General features: G+C 40.7%; 2 protein-coding genes across 4 annotated transcripts; one reads left to right on the top strand and one right to left on the bottom strand.

Moving 5' to 3' along the window:
• Window positions 1-407: 407 nt before the first annotated feature.
• On the top strand, window positions 408-3,963 carry si:dkey-97a13.12. Its single transcript, XM_037756279.1, has 5 exons — window positions 408-592; window positions 835-866; window positions 1,388-1,555; window positions 2,190-2,269; window positions 3,089-3,963. The coding sequence occupies exons 1-5, from the start codon at window positions 526-528 to the stop codon at window positions 3,327-3,329; spliced, it is 588 nt and encodes a 195-aa protein (XP_037612207.1). The 5' UTR covers window positions 408-525; the 3' UTR covers window positions 3,330-3,963.
• Window positions 3,964-6,713: 2,750 nt separating this feature from the next.
• mybl1 (v-myb avian myeloblastosis viral oncogene homolog-like 1) lies at window positions 6,714-19,583 on the bottom strand. Of its 3 annotated transcripts, none has more exons than XM_037756836.1 (16): window positions 19,193-19,583; window positions 15,455-15,554; window positions 15,134-15,205; window positions 14,785-14,877; window positions 13,864-14,084; window positions 13,570-13,771; window positions 13,405-13,479; window positions 13,040-13,150; window positions 12,054-12,293; window positions 10,891-11,220; window positions 10,635-10,774; window positions 10,385-10,493; window positions 10,138-10,254; window positions 9,856-9,960; window positions 9,472-9,663; window positions 6,714-9,380 (listed from the first exon to the last, which is right to left on the bottom strand). In XM_037756836.1, exons 1-16 carry the CDS (start codon window positions 19,213-19,215, stop codon window positions 9,255-9,257), a joined length of 2,256 nt encoding a protein of 751 aa, XP_037612764.1. In that variant the 5' UTR covers window positions 19,216-19,583; the 3' UTR covers window positions 6,714-9,254. The 3 variants fall into 3 exon arrangements, with proteins under 3 accessions (XP_037612764.1, XP_037612762.1, XP_037612765.1); XM_037756834.1 differs by having other exon boundaries at window positions 10,891-11,238; XM_037756837.1 differs by lacking the exon at window positions 13,040-13,150 and having other exon boundaries at window positions 10,891-11,238.
• Between the last annotated feature and the right edge of the window lie 2,544 nt (window positions 19,584-22,127).

Here is a 22,127-nt window from a genome sequence, read left to right on the forward strand (position 1 = left end):
TTCAATCACCATCTGTTGAGCAGTCCCATCCCCAAGCCCATTCATCTTTGTCCCTGCTCACCCAGGCCACTGGAAAATGAGACACAGTCGATAACCCTAAATTAGTCAAGCACTCCTGACGAGGTGGAATTATGAATTCTCATTTACGTCGGGCTAAAGTTCCCTCGCATGCAACCAGATGGTCAAAGAACAATAGACGCTGGCATGAAGATGAGGTGGTCAAGCATGACCTCTGAGATGAAGACTGCCTTTATTATAAAAAAATATTGAAAATAGATCTGTATGTGGTGAAATTTAAGCTTAAAAACAGAAGAAAAACCCCACTATGAGTGTAATAATCACACACTAAGATTGTATTCGTCCCTCGTCTTGTGCTGCACACGTGCTTGTGTGTGTGTTGTTCCCTAGGAGGGACTTGCTGGTGTCTAGCTCCAGTCAGTGCTGCAGTGGATTAGTCTGCTGCATTTAGTGCAGAGAAGAGGGTGCAGGAGCTTTCGGTCAGTGTTCGAGTGTCAGATCTTCAAGATGCAGCGCATCTACATGCAAAGCAATGAACACTTTGAAGTCTTCACCACTGTCCTTGCTCCTCAAGGTGAGTGGAATCATATCTGCAGTGGAGTGGGGCTCAGCATGACATCATTTTTCATTCATATCGATGGCAGATGATTAATAAATAACGGGGGTGGATTGTTTTCTCTCCCTGTGGACTGTTCATTTACTGAAGGACAATGTTGTAGAGATACTTATGTACATGCATTTGGTTACAGACATGCACATTTGCATATAAAACTAACCCTTTTTTGCTGATTCATTTCCACTCTCATTGGTTAACAGGGAGGAATCGATACAGAGCAGAAGCTGAAAAGGCAAGTTAAACATTCAAATATCCATTTAATATGCATTAATACAAATGTACCACTGGCTGTAGGTTATTAGTTTAACTGCATGTAGGTCTTAAACAGCAGGAATATGATTCAAATCTGATTATTTAATATTTTCTAAGTTTTAAATATGATGGAGATTGATTGATATGAGTTTGATGTTATGTAAAGTCAATTTCCTGTGGCTCCATTATGTGTTTAATTCATCAAATTCCTCTGATAAACACGGACCACATTTAGGAGGAACAGATAATGAAGAGTACAGCCAGATTTAGGGTTTCTATTTCACTAATCTCTGAGTCTTCTTGACACATAATCCTCTCCATTCACCGAGTCCAACCTGGAGATTACAGAGAACAACACAGACAGTGACTACAGCTTTTTATAAGTGCAACAAAAAGGAATGCAAACTCATTGTACCTTATTTAAATTCAGTGTAAAATGACATTACAAATACACAATCTAAAGTAAATATGACCTTCTGTAAACCTCCCTTTGTCCATTAGATGGTAGTGGTGCACAACTACAGGCCCCACTGGCCAGATGAGCTGGAGCTGTCTCTGGGTGACGTCATCCTGGTGCTGCCCAGACCAGAGGAGGAGAGGTGGTTTGGGCGGCTGCAGGACGGCCAGCAGGGATACTTCCCCGCCTCCTGTGTGATGGAGCTGAGCCAGGTTGGTTGGCTGCAGGCCTGACGAATGTGCTCAGCAATGCAGCAGTACTGGACTGTGTTGTTGCTGCTGCTGCTGCTGCTGCTGCTTAATGTCAGAAGGCAGATTGCACTTTCTATTCTGTTCCTCCACAACAGTGAAAACCTACTTTATCAATCAGCTTCTTACTATGAGCAATGGGATGTACATGAACACATTATTTTCTGTCAAAGTCAGAACATATTTTGCTTATTTTTACCAACTTATTTTGTTAAATTAATACATTTTTTTTTCCTCACAAACTTTAATTTTGATTGTTGCATATTTAAAGGGGCACTCCACCAATTTTTGCACATGAAGTACAGCCCAGCATGTGAAAAGAGGCGTCTTCTGTGGCTCTGTTAGGAGCTTTTATAAGTCTGGCAAAATAACCCTGATGATGTCACGGTGATGTCATCAGGGTTACCTCAATTTGGCTTCAAATGTTCTAACCAAAAAGCCGGCATTAGAAACTGGATTTGTGGCGTTTGAAATAAGTGGTGACTTAGGAAGCTGGGAAGGTCTAATGAAAGGCATTATTGAGTTGCATTATGGGAAATGTAGTATCTCATATAGCTGCCTTACAAACTCAAACACACCCGATGGTTCCTCTTCTCAGGTGAAAGCCCTGCGAAGGAGTTTATCTCTGAGAAGCTCAGCGTCGGACAATGATTCGGGTGTACGCAGCAGACATGGAAAGTAAGTGTAAAACTCACTCAACAAACACAATAACAAAACACACACGTCGCTCTCAACAAGTGCACACACCCAGCACCCAGCACCCAGCACCCAGCACCCAGCAGCTGTTCCACCACCGAACCCCCTACACATCCCCCATCCCCAAATCCCATCCCTCTGCTCTCCGCCCAGCGCCCCTGAACAGGTGGCCCCTCTCGTCCCTCATTAGTTGACAAAGCACACTGATTACTAACCCCCCTGAACACACACGTACATGCAGGCGTGCGCGCACACACACACACACACACACACACACACACACACACACACACACACACACACACACACACACACACACACACACACACACACACACACACACACACACACACGCACACACACACACACACACACACACACACACACACACACACACACACACACTATCTAGTCAATCCCCTCTCACTGCACAGCATCTCATTAAGAAGGAGCAGGAGGGAAATGAAAGAGCAGTTTTCCATATCAAATTATATGAAAATGTTTGACAGCTCGATCAAAATCTTAATATTTATAATGGTTCGCCAAATATAAAATTTATCAACGCTATATTCAAGTGTGCAAAAGTTGTTGTACTGTATCTCTCTTGCAGTTTATTTGACAGTAGGGGGCTTTTATTTTTTGACCGCCTGCCACTGAACCTCGCTCACACACTCTCGTAAACACAGCACCACACAGAGCCCTCTGTACGGCTCCGTGCCTGTCTTGTCTGCTAGCGGTGGAATTTGGGTCATGAGGAATAAACAGGGCCTTTGTGTTTGTTATTTCCTCTTTGTCCCCCAGTGGACACATTCGGCAGGCACTCGGGAGGGGGAGCAGGGGAGGAGGAGCGGGACTGGATGGGGGCCAAGGCGAGAGCGAGGGCCCCTTCCCGGTGCGGAGGCCCCAGATCCCTGTGCCTCAGCCCGTGGCCTCCCCAGCTCAGACACACAGATCCCCAAGCCTGCTCCACAGGATCTTGTCCAAGTGCCGGAAAAAGAGTGAATGCCAGGGCGCCACCAACGGGGCCTTCGAGGGCGACTAAAAGAGGCCCTCCTCTTTGTCCTGGGTGGCTGAGCCCAGTTCACTTTGGTGGGGCTGCGTTGGGGGGGATTGTACGTGTGAATGCAGGAACTTCTAAAAATGTGCAAAGACAGGTCCTGAATATCCTGATGTGGGCTGGTACTCATTTCCATACCAGGTATTCTTGACTTGCCTGCATTTCTAGAAGCAGGCGGTTGATTTGTGAGTATATACAGACTTAAATCGATGATGTCACAGAAGGTGTTTTGCCTGATGTGACATCACTGATGGTGGTGTGTCCCACAAGTGCAACATGTTTGAATGTACAGAGAGCTGAGCAGCTGCTGTTTTCTGCCTTGTTATTCAGCATGGTGAGATCAAATGCCAGGCGTAGAATATATATCACAAATATATAATAACAATACTTGCATTCATATGTGTAAAGTAACATAGGAGTTAAAGGCAATCAATGAAGCAATTAGATGCTGCTTAACTGATCAAATGTAGCCTCTTTTTATGACACCGATGCTGCTATCTAGAGAAATTATATTTTCATTGCTTGTGCACATTTTGTTCCTGTTTCTTAACTTCATCTGTTCATGTGAATCTGCTTAATATGTAGTTATTATTATAATAATAAAACCAGTAAACCCTGACTGGCTATCATCTTTTTATTTCAGTGGAAACTCAGTATATTACCTCATACTCCTGTTCATTTCCCTGTGAACACACTGGGCCTCCCTCCTATTTAACAGTGCCGGAGGAGGAAGAAAAAAAAAAAAAAAAAACTCTCTCAAGCGAAAGGAAGTGTGATTGAGGCCTCCTGAAAGCCTCGCCGAAGGACCAGGGATTGTGCCGGTTGCCCCGGCAACGCTAAAGCAGCTCTCAGAAGTCGCATGTAGTCTTCTTCATCTGCGGTGCCTCCCAGCATGTCCCCGTAGCGGGGTCTCTATAGGGTGGGCTGTAGATTACACCAAACCTAATCCCTAACCTTGGCCTTGACCTCCGTAGGGAAACACACTCCTCCTCCTCCTCCTCCTCCTCTTCCTCCCCCACCATTTAATATTCACTGTTGTATAATCCTTTGTAATAAAGGCTGTAGGAGGCAGTCACTCTGGGGCCAGTGTTTGGGCGGCATGTCTTGAACTGGGAAGGGTGTAAATGTTTCAAAGAGAGGCAGCTCCACTGGTCCTCTGAGCAAACTCTGATTCATGAGGAGAATATTTTGTGTGGGCCTTTCCTCTGCCGTTACAGCTTATCGTGACATTATGACTCTCACTTTTTAAATAGAGGGAGGAAATACTGGGAATATTACACGTCTGTAATTCAAATTTTGACCTTCAATCACCCAGTGGTGGAAGAAGTACTCAGATCTTTTACTTAAGTATAAATACTCTGCAACAAGAAAAAGTCCTGCATCACTTAAGTAGAAAAGTATTGGCTTTAAAATATACTTAAATCACCATAATTAAAAGTACTCATTATGCAGAATGGCCCATTTCAGAATCATATTATCATAATTATTGATGCATTAACATGTTCATCACTTTAATGTTGCAGCTGGTAAACATGGGGCTATTTTTATTACTTTATATACGGCCGGTATCTTAACGTATAATAATATATTGGAATGTATTTGCTGATTTATATTTTGTATTAATAATCTTTATTTGTAAAGTAACTTATCAAATAAATATATTGGAGTACAAAGTACAATATTACCTCTGAGATTTAGTGGAGTAAAAGTAACATAACATACATACAAACATACAGTACTTTAGTAAATGTACTTACCACATATGACAGGATATTAAAGAAGATATTGTCTAATTCCTTTAATGAGATAAACTGTACAATATGTGCATGAATAGGAGGTGTATATCTTATCTCAAAACGTACCAACTTCTGGGAGTGTAAGTGGTGGATTAGTACTCACATAAATTGGAAGTAATACATTCAAATTCAGAGATGGTTGTTGCTTCAAAACATGGCAAATGCCCACTCAAATGAGAGTCTGACTTACCTCACACACTGACACACACAAGTGGAAACAGTGACCTATATAGGGCGGAAAGGCCAGGGTCCAATTTTACCACACACACACACAAACACACACACTCAGGGCTGTGGACTCTCCCGCCTAAAAGTGTCCTAACCATGCTGTGCTGTGCTGGGTGTCTTCGGGGGGGATGGGAGGAAGGGTAACAGGGTGCCTGCCAGATGACTGCTCTGTCAGCCCAATAATGGGCTGCCATCTGCTGTCTAGCATACACAAAGGCAAACAGTGTGTGTGTGTGTGCGTGTGCTTGCTTTTGGGGTGTGTGCTCAGAGGAAGAAGGCAGGGGAGGTTTGGTTGGACGCCTGCAGGCTCTGTTTCATGTCTTCAGTGTACAAGGTAGACACAGAAATGAACACACACACCTTACTTAGTCCACTAAAGGCTAACTCAAGGACTATAGAGGGTACCAGACCTGTACGGGACACTAAAAATGGTTGATGCACACCGTGGCGTGTCAAGATTTGCAGCATATGTAAATAAAAAGATAGAAAATATAATTTGACAAGACTAATCTGCATACAACAGGTATGTGTGTACATATCAATAAGTCACTACAATCTAAGGATTGCTTCCCTTAAAACACATGTATGAAGCATAAGGTGGAGGCGCTGCTGCCAATAACCAATTAAGTGGCAAAAGGTCCCTGACATCTTTCAACTCTTGAGCGCGGGTCACTCAAGAACAAAAGACCCTCTTGTAGGAGAACGAGAGCGAAGGGAGGACAGATTGATGAAGTGGACATGGCGTGCATGCGGCGCCCGTGTGTTTATGTGCGCATTGTTTTGCTTGCATGTGCACCGCCGCTGCTCCTTCAGCATAAGGCAAGTCGTCACGTCCTTTGCCTCCCTCCGTTCGGGGGGCAATTGAGTGAATGGGCCTGTAAAACCAACAGCCCCGAGGACAAAGGAGCCCGGGGGCATTAAGTCATGGGTGAGTGGGCCCCTTTAGGGGCAGCAGCTGACCCTGTGGAGAGGCCTCTTGTTCTGGTGGAGGGGGCTCGTGTCCCTGGACCCCAGGCCAAGTTGACAGCATCCCAACATATACATGCACACATGACAAGAGGTTCAAACCACTCTATCAGATGTCAAACAAGTCACCTGCGTTGCTGTCAACTCCACCTGGGAGAAAGGGGAGATTAAAGGCGCCAGGATTTCCGTTTTCGTCAAGAAAATGTCTTTCAAGGAATCAGTATTTGGCAAGAGCTCAAGAGGTTGCTACGCCTGCTGTGAGCATGTCAGAAAAACTAAAGGATCATAAGAAATCTTTATTACGTGGGAAACACCATGTAACCTATACTAATTTGTACAAGGGCGCTTGGCAGAGAGAGAAGTCAAAGTCAAAGTTTCATAAATGTCATGCAACATTTATTTTTCAAAATTAAGTACATGGTTACAAAGACAGTTGGCAGGATCTCTATGGTACCTTGGTTACGATTTCAACTGAAAATGCTACAAAAGTGTTAAATCTGTGATTCACCTCGTCGATTAAAGCAAAGTCCAGCATCTTGTGTATTGCTCATGCATAACTACAGTAGTATATAACAGCTGCTGCTATCCTGTATATGTACTTAATTCCCTCAAAACCTATGATGTTACAAGGCCAGATGTTGTTAACGTACAAACATATTAACTTAACAAATGGAATGTACAAACACAAGTCAAACCAACAAACAAGGACATGTAATTATATACAGATTAGACACATCTCAGCCACCAGATTCAAAAACAAATGTGGATGTTAGTCTGCTTTCTGTTTCAGAGTTGTGAACTGTATACTCCTGATCTTTCCACTTGATCTCCCTGACAAGATTCCCTTCTTATTCTCACTCAAATGCTTAATGCAGGATAATCCAGATTATAACCAATACTGGATCCGCTAATGCCGATAATACAAAGAAGAGCATTTATAGCTCTAGTGTTACTTCACCAGATTATAGACGGGATGCTTAAAAATGACATGAATCAGCCTGTTAACATGGAAGCACAGTGCAGTACATTTCTGTAGAATCACACCCAAATCTGTGCATATTTACATTACATTTTTAAGCACTTTGTTCACTCACAATAACAAGTTGAGCTGGTAGGGGTTTGGGGTCTTGCTCAAGGGCATTTCAGCAGGATACGAGATTGTTGCAACACTGGCTGCTGCAGGGATTAAATTTTGATCTTGTTGTAATAAGACGGTCTGTGTTAGCCGTCTAAATAAAAAAATGTAATGTAAGGCTTCAATGTAGTGTATTTAAGCACACATTTCTGCAGCAGAACAGGAGAAAATATGTTAAAATCAAGCAGCAGATCAATGTAATGTCAGCATTCATTACAAAACGGGGAGACAACCGTCTAACACACACGCACAAACACACAGCAAAAATAAAAGGACAAGAGCTACATCATCAGAATGAACAAACATTTAAAATTAAATGATGAGTAAAAAGTGCAATTTGTCTATGATTAGAGGTCGGAGATGGAGTCCCGCTACCTAATAGCGAAGAACACATTTGAATCAAAAGGAAGAAAACGTCCTATATATCTATATGTTACAAGATCACAGATACAACTACACAATGATTATTTTTGCTAGATCTTGCCGGATCAGGGAAAGAAATTGAATTAGTGGCAGTGCATGTTCTTCTAACTTGGAGTAATGAAACTGAACGGTAGCCCAATCCTGATTTTGAAAGAAAAAAATAAAATTCTTCAATAATTTCTCTTAAAATGTTTGCTTCTTTTTTTTTAGAAATAAATAAATTAGTAGACATTAAATAAATAAAACCTACAGCCTTCACATAAAAAGTAAATCCTTCTCGACCAAATGCTTGTTGTAGAACACTGATGATATGAAAACTGGTCATTTTCTGTTACAGAGAGCTGTTTTAGAGCAGGTGAGGGGTTTTTTTAGGCTGTTTTGTCAGCAAAGTTAAACTTCTTAAAAACTCATGGTGTCCGATTTATATTAATATCTAAGCTTTAGAGCTGTCAGATAATAAATAAGCAGAAATAAACATTAAGGTACCCTTCCATTATTTGAGGTTCTTACACGTGAACATTGCAATGAAATACATTCAACCGATGTCTCGACGGACACTACGGCCTTGGAAAGGAAACGTGTTGTTAAAATAAAAGATACCATCACAAGTGCTATCCAGTTTGTCCTTAAAAACACTGCTCCTTTCTCAGCAGCGAAATCAACTCAGTAGTGCAATACTGACTTATTTCCATCCTTAAAAAACTTCACATCACCATGGATTCAGCAATGTAACACTGTTGTCTCAAATAAAAAACACGTGACTGCATTTTCTCTAATTTCAAAGACATTATATTCTGTTCTGTATGTGTTTAGTTATAAACCCATGGTGTGATTTACATGAGTGTCAATAAAAAAGCTTCACGTGGTTTTTATGTGACAACAGCAACGGGGCAGTTTAGCTAAACAAGCTGGAGGAGATACACAATGAGTAGCGTTACATTATAAAATTCTCGTCATTTAAACAATATATTAACAATATAAAACTCAGAAGCAGCCACTGCTAGTAATAAACAGTCTATTTCTACAGCCTACTGTATGTGCAGGTTGTTTCAACATTACTGACTAGTGCAGAAAGAAATTCTAGCCTTTTTTTATATTTGTACAAAACTGCTGACAGATTGAGTGTATTCAAAGGAAAATACAAACCTATGAGCAGGAAACTACTTGGGCAGTGATCTAGAAATGTGTGGAAAAACCAGCAGCCATGCCTTTTTGTGGACGTCCTTGGCAGTGCATTTCTGCTTCAAAATAAAAAATAAAATCATTTGTCTTCACTGGATTGTCTCTTACAGGATTCAGTGGAGGTTTTAGTTGTTGGACGGGTGTAGAAGTAGTGTTGCCTGCGCAGCGAGGGGGACGGCTTTAAAGCACGAGGGCCCTTGAGGTAGAGCCGGAGGACGTGTAGGGGTTCAGGTACTGACGGGCCTGCTCGGTCATAATCAGCTGGTCCTCCGTCTTCCCATAAACCACTGCTTCCCACTCACTCACCTGCAGAGAAGGCACCCAACGATTACCAATGGTTGCCAAAGTAGCTTTCACACATCACCTCATCAATGGTTAAATACTATTCTTTACATACCTGTACCATGGCGTGTTTTGGTGCTTTGTGGGAGGAGAGGAGCTTCTTCATCCGGGTGCTGGTAAAGCGATGAGGATGAGCGGGGATTAATGAGAGCTCCTCTCGTCCTGGAGTCAAGGAACGGCTACACTCCTCTTGCTCAGGGATTGGGGCGACCAGCGAAGAGCCCGTCAGTATACTTTCATCTGGCACCTGCAATATGAGGATCAATAAACGGAGCAGCTACATCAACAATACAAGAAATGGTGATGCTGGACTTAACTCATATAAAGTGGCATTTTAAAGTGAGTTTTATGTGTCCTACTCCCTTTACTTTAGTTTTCTCATCTCGCTGCAGGATCTGAACCAGTGATTTTAAACTGGTAAACAAGTATCGTGACTTACTTGTGCGTTGTTGAGCTGATCTTGGAAGAGTTGGACGTTTAGGCAGTCTTTCCCCCAGGGGTCCAGCACAAGAGACTTACGCACCTTTCTAGCTGGGCCATCAATCTAAAAATCAAATGAACAAGATACAGTAAATTTGAAAGGGTAGAACTATACAGTTTTGTCTAAGCACCGCGATTGAGCTCAGTCAAATTTCAAAATGTGATAATCTGTAAGTATTTGTTTTTTTTCAAATACGATAAGAGAGTATATTTCAAGAATGGAAGAACATGCTACACATACATTATGTTTCCATGCTCTGTAGTCTGGCTGGACGTCGGCTCTGTTAAAGATGTCTGCTCCAGTCTCCTGCTTCAGAACTTCTCGAATGTCTTCTACTAAAAATGCCAACGGCTGTGGCTGAAAAACACACATAAATATAACCACAAGATCATTTAGCCACATATACTGTACTATAGTAGAGGTAAATAAAAGTGTTAAGTGTGAAAACATGCAGGGGAAATGCACACAGCCACATTTGACTTCTTACCTCCATCTTCAGTGGCCCATGCATTTTCTCCTGGGCAGCCAAAGCATTTTTGAAGGGGGTTGGTGTCCTCGGAATCATGACAGTTTTACGGTACTTGGGGGTCCGCAAACTAGAAAGAAAAGAGAATATTATACACTGAGGACTCTCCTCCAAGAGACAATCTGATTAAATTAACATTTATTAAGGAACATTCCCACAAAGCATAGCAAGATCCTTGTGGGATGTATAATACGTTTGTATATTTATTTACCCATCATTCTCTTTCTGGTGCTTAGGTGTGGTTTCCTTGTGAAGCGGCGTGTTGAGGAGACACCTTTGGCAACACACAGGCGTTGAGGTGAGGGCGGGGTTATCCAGATTCAGATGCTCCGCGCCTGATATGTTGCAGAACTGGGGAAACAGAAAGACAAGGCATATTAGCCACATGACTAATCAACTCGTGAGGAAGGAGTCAGACGAGGTGAGGATTAGGGTGTGTGAAGAAGGATAAAACAGATTTAACTTACTCGTGACGGGGTGAAGGGCAGTGACTTTGTGGGTGTTTTCTTGGGAGAATTTGAGATATTTTCCAAGAAGGAGGAGCAGGTCCTGTCACAAGAAGGAGACGGTTCCCCTCTTTCTCTTCTCCTCCTCCTCCCAATGGATGCCTGGGTGGGTTTGGATGAGTTGATAGGAGTCAGGGAGGTGACGGAAGGCGGAGTGTTGACTGGGAAGCCCAGTGAATTGTCAATCGTCCTCTCTTGCAGGAGAGTGGTGTAGCCTGCCTGGTTGTGCCTGGGCGGCGTCGCTGTCTCTGACAAGTCGAAACTAGCCACATCGCTCCATACACCCGGGTCCTGCAGAGCAAAACACATCTACAGGAGATCTTTAATACATCCATGACTTTTGTTTGACAAATTCATACTGAAATACTAGAGATGTCCAAGCTAACTCGATAATAACGATTATAACGCGTTAACGCAAAATTGTTGTAACACCACTAATTTCTAATTTCATAACGAAACATTCTCAGTTTTAAAGCTAGAGTGAAGATACTATAAAACTAGAAAATGTAAGGAACCCATTGGTACCAACCATGTCATACTAGCATGTCGCGAAGGAGATTAACACTCCAAACTTGCACTAAATTTTGGCTAGGAAAAAGTGGCATGGCCATTTCCAAAGGGGTCTCTTGACCTCTGACCTCAAGATATGTGAATGAAAATGGGTTCTATGGGTACCCACAAGTTTCCCGTATACAGACATGCCCACGTTATGATAATCACATGCAGTTTGGGGCAAGTCATAGTCAAGTCAGCACACTGACAGCTGTTGTTGCCTGTTGGGCTTGATTTTGCCATGTTATGATTTGAGCATATATTTTATGCTAAATGCAGAACCTGTGAGGGTTTCTGGACAATATTTGTCATTATTTTGTGTTGTTAATTGATTTCCAATAATAAATACATACATTAATTTGTATAAAGCAGCATATTTGCCCACTCCCATGTTGATAAGAGTATTACATATTTGACAAATCTCCCGTTAAGGTACATTTTGAACAGATAAGAAAATGTGTGATTAATTTGCGATTGAACATGGACAATCTTGCGATTAATTGCAATTAAATATTATAATCGATTGACAGCCCTATGAAATACATTTGTTCCCTGTTCCTTCTGTCACTCACCGAGTCAATGAGCTCCATGGTTTCTGCAAACTCTGGTATGGTCTGCAGGGAAGAAAGCACAGTGCTGGCCTCTACAGCCAGGAACTTGCTGGGGGAGACAGGAAGCTGTGGTGGAGGTCCTTGGGGGATCTCGGGGCCCCTCCAGGGCCTTCTCTCCGCCTGCTCCTCTAGGCTGCTGCTACTTGTAGTCAACGTGTCATCTGACAGACTGTCGGACCAGGCTGAGTACTGCTCCAAACTCTGAGGGGGCAGGATGACAGAATACTGCTGTTGGATCTTCTAAATGGGCAGATTTGAAATGACTGGGAAATTGTGGAAAACACTGGTGATACTACAACACATCAGGCCAATCTTGACCATTCAATCATTCAATATGAAGTCAATGACAAGAATGAAGTACATTAAATGTGAAAAACAGTGTCGGGGAGGGACAGAACAGGAACAAGAGAGACAGGAGAGGTTCAAACTGCTGGCTGAGCGTGGGCATGGGGGGTGAGGAGGACTAGAGGGGATGAAGGTTCATGTTTGGTACGATGGTAATGTGGAGGGGGGAGGTGGGGCGGCTACCAAGCACAGCTTCAGGCCAGTCTGAATGAGTAGCGAGATGGGGAAGGTGGTTACTATAGCAACACTACAGCAAATCAGGCTACAGACACGCATACATGTGTGCCATTCTCGTTTTCACATGTATACACTGCAAAAAGTCCATTTAGTCTTAAAATTTCCTTAAAGCAAGGAAAAGTCCACTGAGGAGACGGGATTTGAGAATTTTCTATAAACAAGTGAGGCGTAAAAAATAACACCTGGTTCAAGAAAATTCATAATATTCTCTCTTTATCTCACTTTGATTTGATTTTAAGACTCAATGTTTCTTTAGATAATAATTTTTTTTATTATAAATGACTTTTTCCAGTGTATGTTAGCTACAAACACACGCAAGCTATGCTGACTAGGTATGCAAACACACATTCGGAGTGTGTTCTTACACGTGGACCTCTGCACTGCACTTGTCGCTGGACTTCATTCTCTGCTGACATAAGCAGGAGCTCAAGCTCCTTAATTCTTTGCTCTTTGTCGGGATCATCCGGGGAGGATGGCTGAAATAAACAAACGTCAGGGAGGAGAGGTCGAGAGGACAGGAGGAAAGGAAGAAGTTAAGACAAAAAACAGATTCACAACATAAACATTTACGGGAGCATTTGAGATTTTGAATGTTAGGTGAAATCAACAGGACGTTCAAGTGCTTGATTTGAAGTCCGGAGTTAGCGATCACAAAGATAATTTATAGAAAGTCCAGAAAATAAAGAGTGAGTTTTCCCACTAGCATGCAAAGAAACACACAAAGACTCACCGATATGAAGCCAGAATTATCAGGAAGACCGTCCATCAAGTGTCTACTGTGAGGATCATAAGGATAGCCCCCCATCTAAAATACAAAGAATCATACTTAAATAAAAATTCAATAAATAAAAGAAATCCAAACATCATATGGTGTGGACTTAGAAGGGAAGCGGACCTGGTTGGGTCCCGGTATCGGCAGGGGACTGGGATCACAGTGCTGGGGCTCTGTTGGAGTTGGAGGACACGGTCTGTGGTGGCGTCTCTTCGTTCCAGCCTGAGAGGAGGTGAAAATCTTGCTGCCATCTTGCAGGTACCCCTCATGCTCCACCTTCCTCCTCATGGTGGAGTTCCAGTGGTTCTTGATGGAGTTGTCCGTCCTGTTGGAGAGAAGATCAGGAATATTTTTAGCACCGTTTCATGACTCAAACTGGAAGTAGTGATACGCAACGTGCGTACAAGATTATGTTACCGTCCGGGAAGAATCTTGGAGATCTCTGCCCAGCGGTTGCCGAGGCGTTTGTGGGCCTCGTAGATGATTCGGTCCTCTTCCTGAGTCCAGGAGGACTTCTTCACCTCTGGGTTAAGGTGGTTGTGCCACCGTTCACGGCACTGCTTTCCAATCCTCCCCTGGAGGTGTTTGGCGATCACCGACCAACGCTTGGGGCCATACTTGTGTACCAGGTCAATAACCTGCACAAATATCGCCAAAGGAGAGATATTCAGTAAGCAGTTTTTCTTTCATCTTTTGTTTTATGAAAGGATGCAGTAAGGCCCTAATTGGATTCATTGAAACTACAAGCTTGTATAAAGAGGGAAATGACATCATTCTGCTTCTCATTTATAGCCAACAACGGTGGCGGCAGAAAGCTTTGAGCAGCACCACAGCTTGTTTGACTGTTTCCGTCAAGGCTGAAAAATGTTGTGATGTCATCGTTGGCAGCACAAGCTGTTATTGATGGATCTGTGTTTCTGTTATGATGCCAAGATTTTGGAGGAAGGAGACGCCATTCTTGACATTCTTGAAGAATTGTGATCCATTTAAGGAATGCCTTGTTCATCTTAGAGCTGGAGAAGATATTACAGCTTCACTCTGTACAAAGAAGGGCTGGCTGGGCTCTAAACTAGTGACTTGGAAAGTCTGTGTTTTATTAGGAATGACGTAGTGGAGCATTTACTTTGCAAAAAAAGAAGCTGAGGCAAATAAAGTTTTTGCGGGAAGTAAGCTTGCGCATGTGCACACCCATGTTTGTCTGAAAGGTAAAAGTACATTGCATATTGTAGCATTTGTGTTCTTTCACTTAGACTAAGCTGCTGTCGACAGCTTCCCTCTGTCTCACCTATCAATTACCAATTTTGTCATCCAGCACAGGAGACTCCCAGCTCCTCTTACCTTTTGATCCTCCTCTTTTGTCCAGGGTCCTTTCACCAGCTCTGGGTTCAGCACCTTCTGCCAGCGGTGCTGACATTGGCCATCTGTCCTCCCCTGTGACAGAGCCGCGCAAAGCACAACACCTCATTACACCACACCACTAGCTACCAGTTACACCTACTCCTGACAGCTATATACAAATCTGCCTCTCCAGTCACTGCACCCATGACTTACCATCATTATGAGATTGCTAAATGGTTTGGATAGTCATTAAATGTTAGAATGGATGGAGATGGCCCGATATACTCTTAATATTGAAATAGTTTTTGCCTGGATGTTATTACACAATGCAGACACATTACATACTTACTGGAAAAAAGTTAGATATTAGTTTCCAGGACTCAGTTCCATGTTGCTCAACAAGTTTTTTCAGCTTTTCATCCTGAGAAGAGGAGAGAAAGAAAGAAACTTTTGTCATCCACATTAACACGCTGTTGACTTTCATTGAATAAAATAAGCAGTGACTGATTATTAAGGTTCCTCTAAGATGTGTGGAGCACACACTTAAACACGTTCTTATTTGCAAGAAGATGAAATACAAATCTCGTGCTGTACACAGTCCCCATCTCACTCAAATAACCTACAAAACCCCCTCAAGTCCAGACCTCACTTGTGCCTCTGATAAACTTACCTCATCTCGGGACCACTTTACTTTACACAGCGTCTTTTTATCTTTGCTCTTCTCTTTACTCTCTTGGTCTGTGGAGAGGTGCTCTTCATCCTTATCATTGCTAAAAACACACAGGGCAAACGTGGAAAGGGAGTAAATGAAGAGAAGATTTTGTTAGTGGAGCCAAAACTTTTCTTTATAAAAGGTCAATGACTGTAAGCAGGAATAATAGTGATATGAATATGGTATTGCATGGAAATTGCTAATAGAGACACCTCTATCAGTACCTAATGTATTCAAATACTTAGTAAAACTATATCCAGATTAGTCGTAAAAATATATGCTTATGCAAATGCAAAACTTTGTGTTTGTAAAGGATATCCTTTGCAATTGCACACAGTAAAGGAGAGCAGTGGAGAAAGGAGCAAGAGGGTTTCAAATTAACTCGTCAAGTTAACTAGGTCGGGTTGTTCCTTTATGTAATGCATGCACAAACAACTGTGGAACACAGGCTGTGGTTGAGCACTCCTCTTTTGATGTCAGAGCCAAAACAAGCAGGACAAGTACAAAAATGAAACAAAAAATGGATGGTAGCTGCAGAAAGCTTTCAGTTATTCTATAAAGTCTAAAAGTTATTCAAGAATTAAAACATTACTACAGCATTGACTCTGACCCCTCACTAATATTGCATTGAGACTACAGCAAGACACTACATCATAAAACTTATCGTAAATATTATAAATTTACTACAAAATGTAAATCAAGACTATGCTGATTCAAATAAACAATAAGAGAATGGGGCAAACAAATAATCAGATAAATAAATAAATAATGTATAATGATGAATTGAATAGAAATGGGTTTGTCAGACTGGTGGGTTTCAATATGAGATATAATAACACCGTAGCAGAGCTTTCACTTTAGAGATTTAGAGGACCACCTGTTTTTGACAAACCTTGTAAGAATAAACCGGAAAGAAAGGAACAACTTGTATATCTTATATATCTTATATATGACTGCATACAAGAACAAGAACTTCCTCTACTGACACAAGAAGTTGGCAGGTAGCTCTGTACTTCTGTGTTCCCATAAACTTTGCTGCTGGGCAACACTTGCTTTGTAGTAGACGAGAGGAGTTTAATAAATGGAGGGTAAATTAAGTTATTTGTTCCTGTGAGCTGCTACTATAAAGCAGACCTTTCCGACCACGCATACTGCTCTTAACCACACACAAAAGGGTCTCGTATCAGACTGTGTATGAAAAGTCTTGTTCAGGGTGGAAATTTGAACATGGCAATTGAATTTTGGCGTGGCCTGATTCCCTCACCAGAGCAAAGAGAAGTGGGAAAGTGAGTTTGGACCTATGACTGAACAGGAAGGAGGGGAGGAAGGGGGCTGGAGGAAAGGGGCAATCCCACAACAGGCTCTTTCACCTCAAGAGGTGTGCGAGTGTGTGTGTCATTGAGATGGAGGAGGCGGTGGGCTGGGGTGTGGTCAGGGGAATGGCGAAGCCCTAACGGTCCAGTTGTTTAAAAAGTTTTTTAAAAAAACAGGCACACTTATATAACCTAATAAGAACATTTTAATATTAAATTGTGCTTCAAAAGTTGTAAAAGGAACAATTGTAGTATCATCTGAAGGCCAAAGTAGCAGTAAAACAAATAGACACCAATGTACAAAACATTAAGTGGCAGATTTTGCTGTATTAGTGATACTTCATTAGTCATAAATAGCTCATAGGATATTGTAAAACACAGGATTTGCATTCCCAAGGTCAAACCCTGAGCTTTTCTAACTGTGAGAGAAAAGAGCCACCCATCTCTCTCCAGATGGGAACATAAGGAGGGGTATGTGATGGGGATGAGATATAAACAACGCAATAGTTAGTTCAAGCTTAATACAGAAAATAATGAAAAATATCAATAAAATGTCACATCATCAAATAGCTTGGTTTGTCCACCCATAAACCCAGAGATTTATTTTACAATGAGATAAAACTGAGAATAGCGGCAAATCCTCACATTTGATAAGCTGGAACCAGCAACTGTTTGGAAACCTTGCTTGATAGATGACTAAAATAATTCCTTGATTATCAAAATTGGTGGCAATTAAAATGATGATGATAGACTAATCAATATCTTATCCTTTCAGCACTAATTGTGTGTTTTTAATATGAATAATTATAACGCTTGCAAATATTGTGCACCTGGCTGTTGTTGAATGTAAATAATCAATGTGCTGCTACCTTGGTCACTATAATTTAACAGGCCAGTATAAATTATCAATCACAAACCAACACATCTGGGTGTTTTCTCAGGTACTTTTTGGCACTGGGGTTTTTAAAAAACAAAAAACAAAAAAGGGCTTTAGGACTCTTACAGCAGGTACTTTTTCTCTGGGCTTTTTTTTTTCTCTTGGCAGAAACAAGGTGTTCCAAGAGAAACAAATGATAAATAATATGAAAACATTATCTGATGCAGCTTTTTATATGTGCTTTGTTTTTTTTCTTTTGCTTAAACAATCTCTTACTAGTTCTTTTTTTTTTTTATTACAACTAATCTGACTGACTTGTCACTTTCAGGTAGTTTGTTTCCAAGGATGCTGCTGTTGCATAACTGCTGGTTGGCAATGGGCTGCACAAAAAATATGCAGTCTATTCTGTATTATTCCAGCAATATTAAGAAAAATACCAGATATAAAAGGAGATGAAGAAAACTGTTAAAACTGAATATAGTGCAGGGTAACAGCTGTGTTACACGACTATTAAAAAAGTGAATATAGTGCAGAAGAGACTGTTAAAAATGAATATAGTGCAGGTATAATAACCATAGACTGTGTAGATGATAACCAGATATGTTATGATGAATTAAAAGGAGTAATGCAACATATGAACAATATGTAACATGTGAACAAAACACATTTATCGGGGTACATATTGTCATTTTGGCTTTGTATGCATGAAACCAAAAAGCCCCACATGGTGCATATTGCTATGTAAATCAGCTTAATTGTATTATCAGGACACTGATACCAAAACCCCATCTTTACTAGAGGTGCATAGAGGCACTGGTGATGACAAACAGATAGCTGTATTAGTAGAACTGGCACTTTTTCTCATTGTTTTTTTTTTTTTTTTCTCTTGGCAGAAACAAGGTATTCCAAGAGAAACAAATTATAAATATTATGAAAACACAGAAAACAATATTATCTGATGCAGCTTTTTATATGTGCTTTGTTTTTCCTTTTGCTTAAACAATCTCTTCCTAGTTCTTTTTTTGTTTTATTACAACTAATCTGACTGACTTGTCACTTTCAGGTATTGTGTTTCCAAGGATGCTGCTGTTGCATAACTGCTGGCTTCTCATGCACAGCAAAAATATGATGCAGTCTATACTTGTACTATTCAAACAATATTAAGAAAACAGCAATTTAAAATACGGGATTTACAAGCTATAATTTTAAACTTATATTTTACACTATCCATACCTATTGTCAGGCTACTGGGAGAGGTAATGTTAAGTTATTAACCATTAAATATCATATATTCCTATTACTGGCATTCTTCCATTCATAAATCTCTTTGGTGGACCTTGTTACAGTATGGCTGTGCAGGTGCAATGCACGTTATGCTGTCAAAGATGAAACTTGCAGTGAATGCACACACTGTATTATCAGTCCATGTTGTCTTTACCAGAGGTGCTTAGAGGCTCTGGTGATGACAAACAGAAAGCATAATGAATTAGAATGACTGTCACTCACCTGCGTGGTTTCACTTTGTCCATGACAGTTGGTAGGAGGACTGAACCTTTTCAAAGACGAACCTGTGGTTTGGTAGCTGTCTAAAATCCCACATTAATACATGTTTATCCATAGAAATGCTCTTCTGTGACGCAGTAGCATCTAGCTAGCACCATGTGGCTAGCCAGTGAGCTAGCTGGATGTACATACAGTCCATAACATTACGCTCTGTTGGTAAAAGCCTCACTAAATGTCCATAACATCTTTCCAAAAGAAAAGCGTCACTATGTCTTCTTCTGTTACTTGTTCCTGAAGCTGAGGAGAGTCTAACAGGTTACTTGAATCCCTCTCTGTACAGGCTGTTGCTATGTTACTTCTTGTCTTGCACTTCTTCTGTTTTTGACGTTATGATTTTTTTGTCCATCCCGCCGATTCTAGCGCCCCGCCCCTCTGCGCAGGCGGCCTCGCTCCTGATTGGTCAGAGAGAAAAGGAGGAGTCGATACTCGAATCTGATTGGTGCAAAAACGAGGAGAGGCTCGTACGTGATTGGTTAGAAGTTGTAGGAGGGGTAATTTGATTGGTTTAATTTTTTTAAGGAGGCGGGCGTTATATTAGACTGTACTGTCACCTTCTGCAGCAGAATGGGTCTTTTCATCAAGGCGGTGGAGGTGGCTCAAAGTAGGGTGCGGGGACTTTCGGGGGTCTTTCAGGGGGTTTTCAGGGGGTTCCCAGCCCCACATACTCCCCCAAGGGACCAGAATAAAATCTCCAATTTTGTTCCTGTAATCAAGATGTCTGATATGTTTACTGTATATACTGCTCCTATTTTTATACTTCTTTGGTTCATATTCACACTTTGTTTAGCTCTTTTTTACTGTGCTAGCTGATGCATCTTGTTTTTTGCACTATCCCCTTTGCTGCTGTACACTGCAAATTTCCCCACTGCGGGACTAATAAAAGAATATCTTATCTTATGCTATTTTGTGTTAATATTCCTAATAGGTCCGTCCTTCCTGTAGCTGTCAGACTCCACAACCAGCACTACTCCCAGTAGACCACTTACACACCAAAAACTGACAATAACCTGATATTTTCAGGTGGAATTTCATTTCATTCTCACTGTGCAATATAATTTTCCACTTGTGCAATTTTGTTAATAGTCTGTTTATTGTTAATACTGTATATACTGCTCTTATTTTTATACTTCCTTCTATTTAAATGGTTCATATTTTGTTACACTTTGTTTAGCTCTTTTTTACTGTGTTAGCTGATGCATCTTGTTTTTTGCACTATCCCCTTTGCTGCTGTACACTGCAAATTTCCCCACTGCGGGACTAATAAAGGAATATCTTATCTTATCTTCAACAACACATATTCATAGAATCAGCTCTCTAAACATGGAATTAACACTTATTTTTACCAGATGGTGCACATCTAAGTGGGAGTGCACTGTGTAGTGTGCATTGATTATGCCACCTTATGCTGTTGCTTCATAAGATCTTTATAATTGACATAATTATGGTTCCTTGTAAGGGATAGAAATTATTATGTTGATTCACATAATTGCATCATGTTTGAGAAGATCCAGGTATTAGGAGTTGAGATTTATACCAATGTTATATAGACAATATACACAGCATTCAAAACTCTGATAAAGATAACACAATATTTCCTTTCGCTTTGACAGGCAACTCTTGCATATCCACATTACACTCAGCAGCTCCTTTAAACTGTGTTTTGCTGACACCTTGTGGACAAACCTTTGGCATCTGCACTGTTTTTTTGGTTTCATGCACATAAAGCCAAAATTACAATATGTACCACGAGAAATGTGTTTTATTCATATGTTACATATTGTTCATATGTTGCATTACTCCTTTTAATTCATCATAACATATCTGGTTATTTTCTACACAGTCTATGGTTATTATTCGTCTCGCACTATCAGCTCCAAGCAGGTCGACTCAGGACATTATGGATAAGTGGTGCAATGCGTCTGTATGGATTTTGACCACTAATAATACTAAACAGACTTATAGACTATCTCAGCCCAATAAGTTCAAACCATATTTGTTATTTTCGGTTTGTCAAAATGATGAAGTACCTCATAATTATAAGATAGGCAATTATCTCAAACTTGTCACTTGTAATTCATTCTTTATTAATTAATATTGTATGATCACTGTATCATAATTCTTGCAATATTAGGTATATTTATCATTCCTAGTTCTAAATATATATTCATTTATTTTTCTGGCGGTAAAATTAGGATATGGACGATTTTTTTGTTTTTATATTAGGCATGTTGTCTTGTCTTTATACCTGTAGGTGGCACTGTTTAACTGTTTGACTTCCCAATGTTGTCATTCCTGAGTCTTAAAGTGACTGTGTTAAGCTAACCACAACAAGACCGGAAATGACTTACTACGATTCTAAAAAATAAAAACAAAAATTCTGATTCTGTTAATTCAAAACAAATAATTACATTAAATGTAATATGCAGGAAATAGCAAAGCCTTTTTCAAATAACTTGTATTTTTTTTAGCCTTCCTTATACAAATACTACATACAAAAAAATTAAACTAATTCAATTTGTTAAGACTTCATTTGTGTTTAACTTACTACTTAGGTAAACATCCTGCAACCATCTTGCACAGAGCAGAAGGAAATGGATTATGGATTACCAGCTAGGCTTACTTATTATTTTTAATGGAGCTTCCCAGCAAAAAGCATTTCACACGATTGTACTTTCATCTCATCAATATAAATATTATATTTTTATATTGTAATATATTTTTTTTACATCTTTATTGCACCTCTCTTTTTTTTATTGTAGTATCTTATTTAGCACCTATGGGATTGTAACAATCTAATTTCGTTGTACTACATAATGCCAATAAAACATCTTGAATCTATTATTTTGAAATGCAGTACCGGAAGTGCACTGGTGTATTC

The sequence above is a fragment of the Sebastes umbrosus genome, chromosome 21 (assembly GCF_015220745.1).
Source record: "Sebastes umbrosus isolate fSebUmb1 chromosome 21, fSebUmb1.pri, whole genome shotgun sequence".
Taxonomy (NCBI): domain Eukaryota; kingdom Metazoa; phylum Chordata; class Actinopteri; order Perciformes; family Sebastidae; genus Sebastes; species Sebastes umbrosus.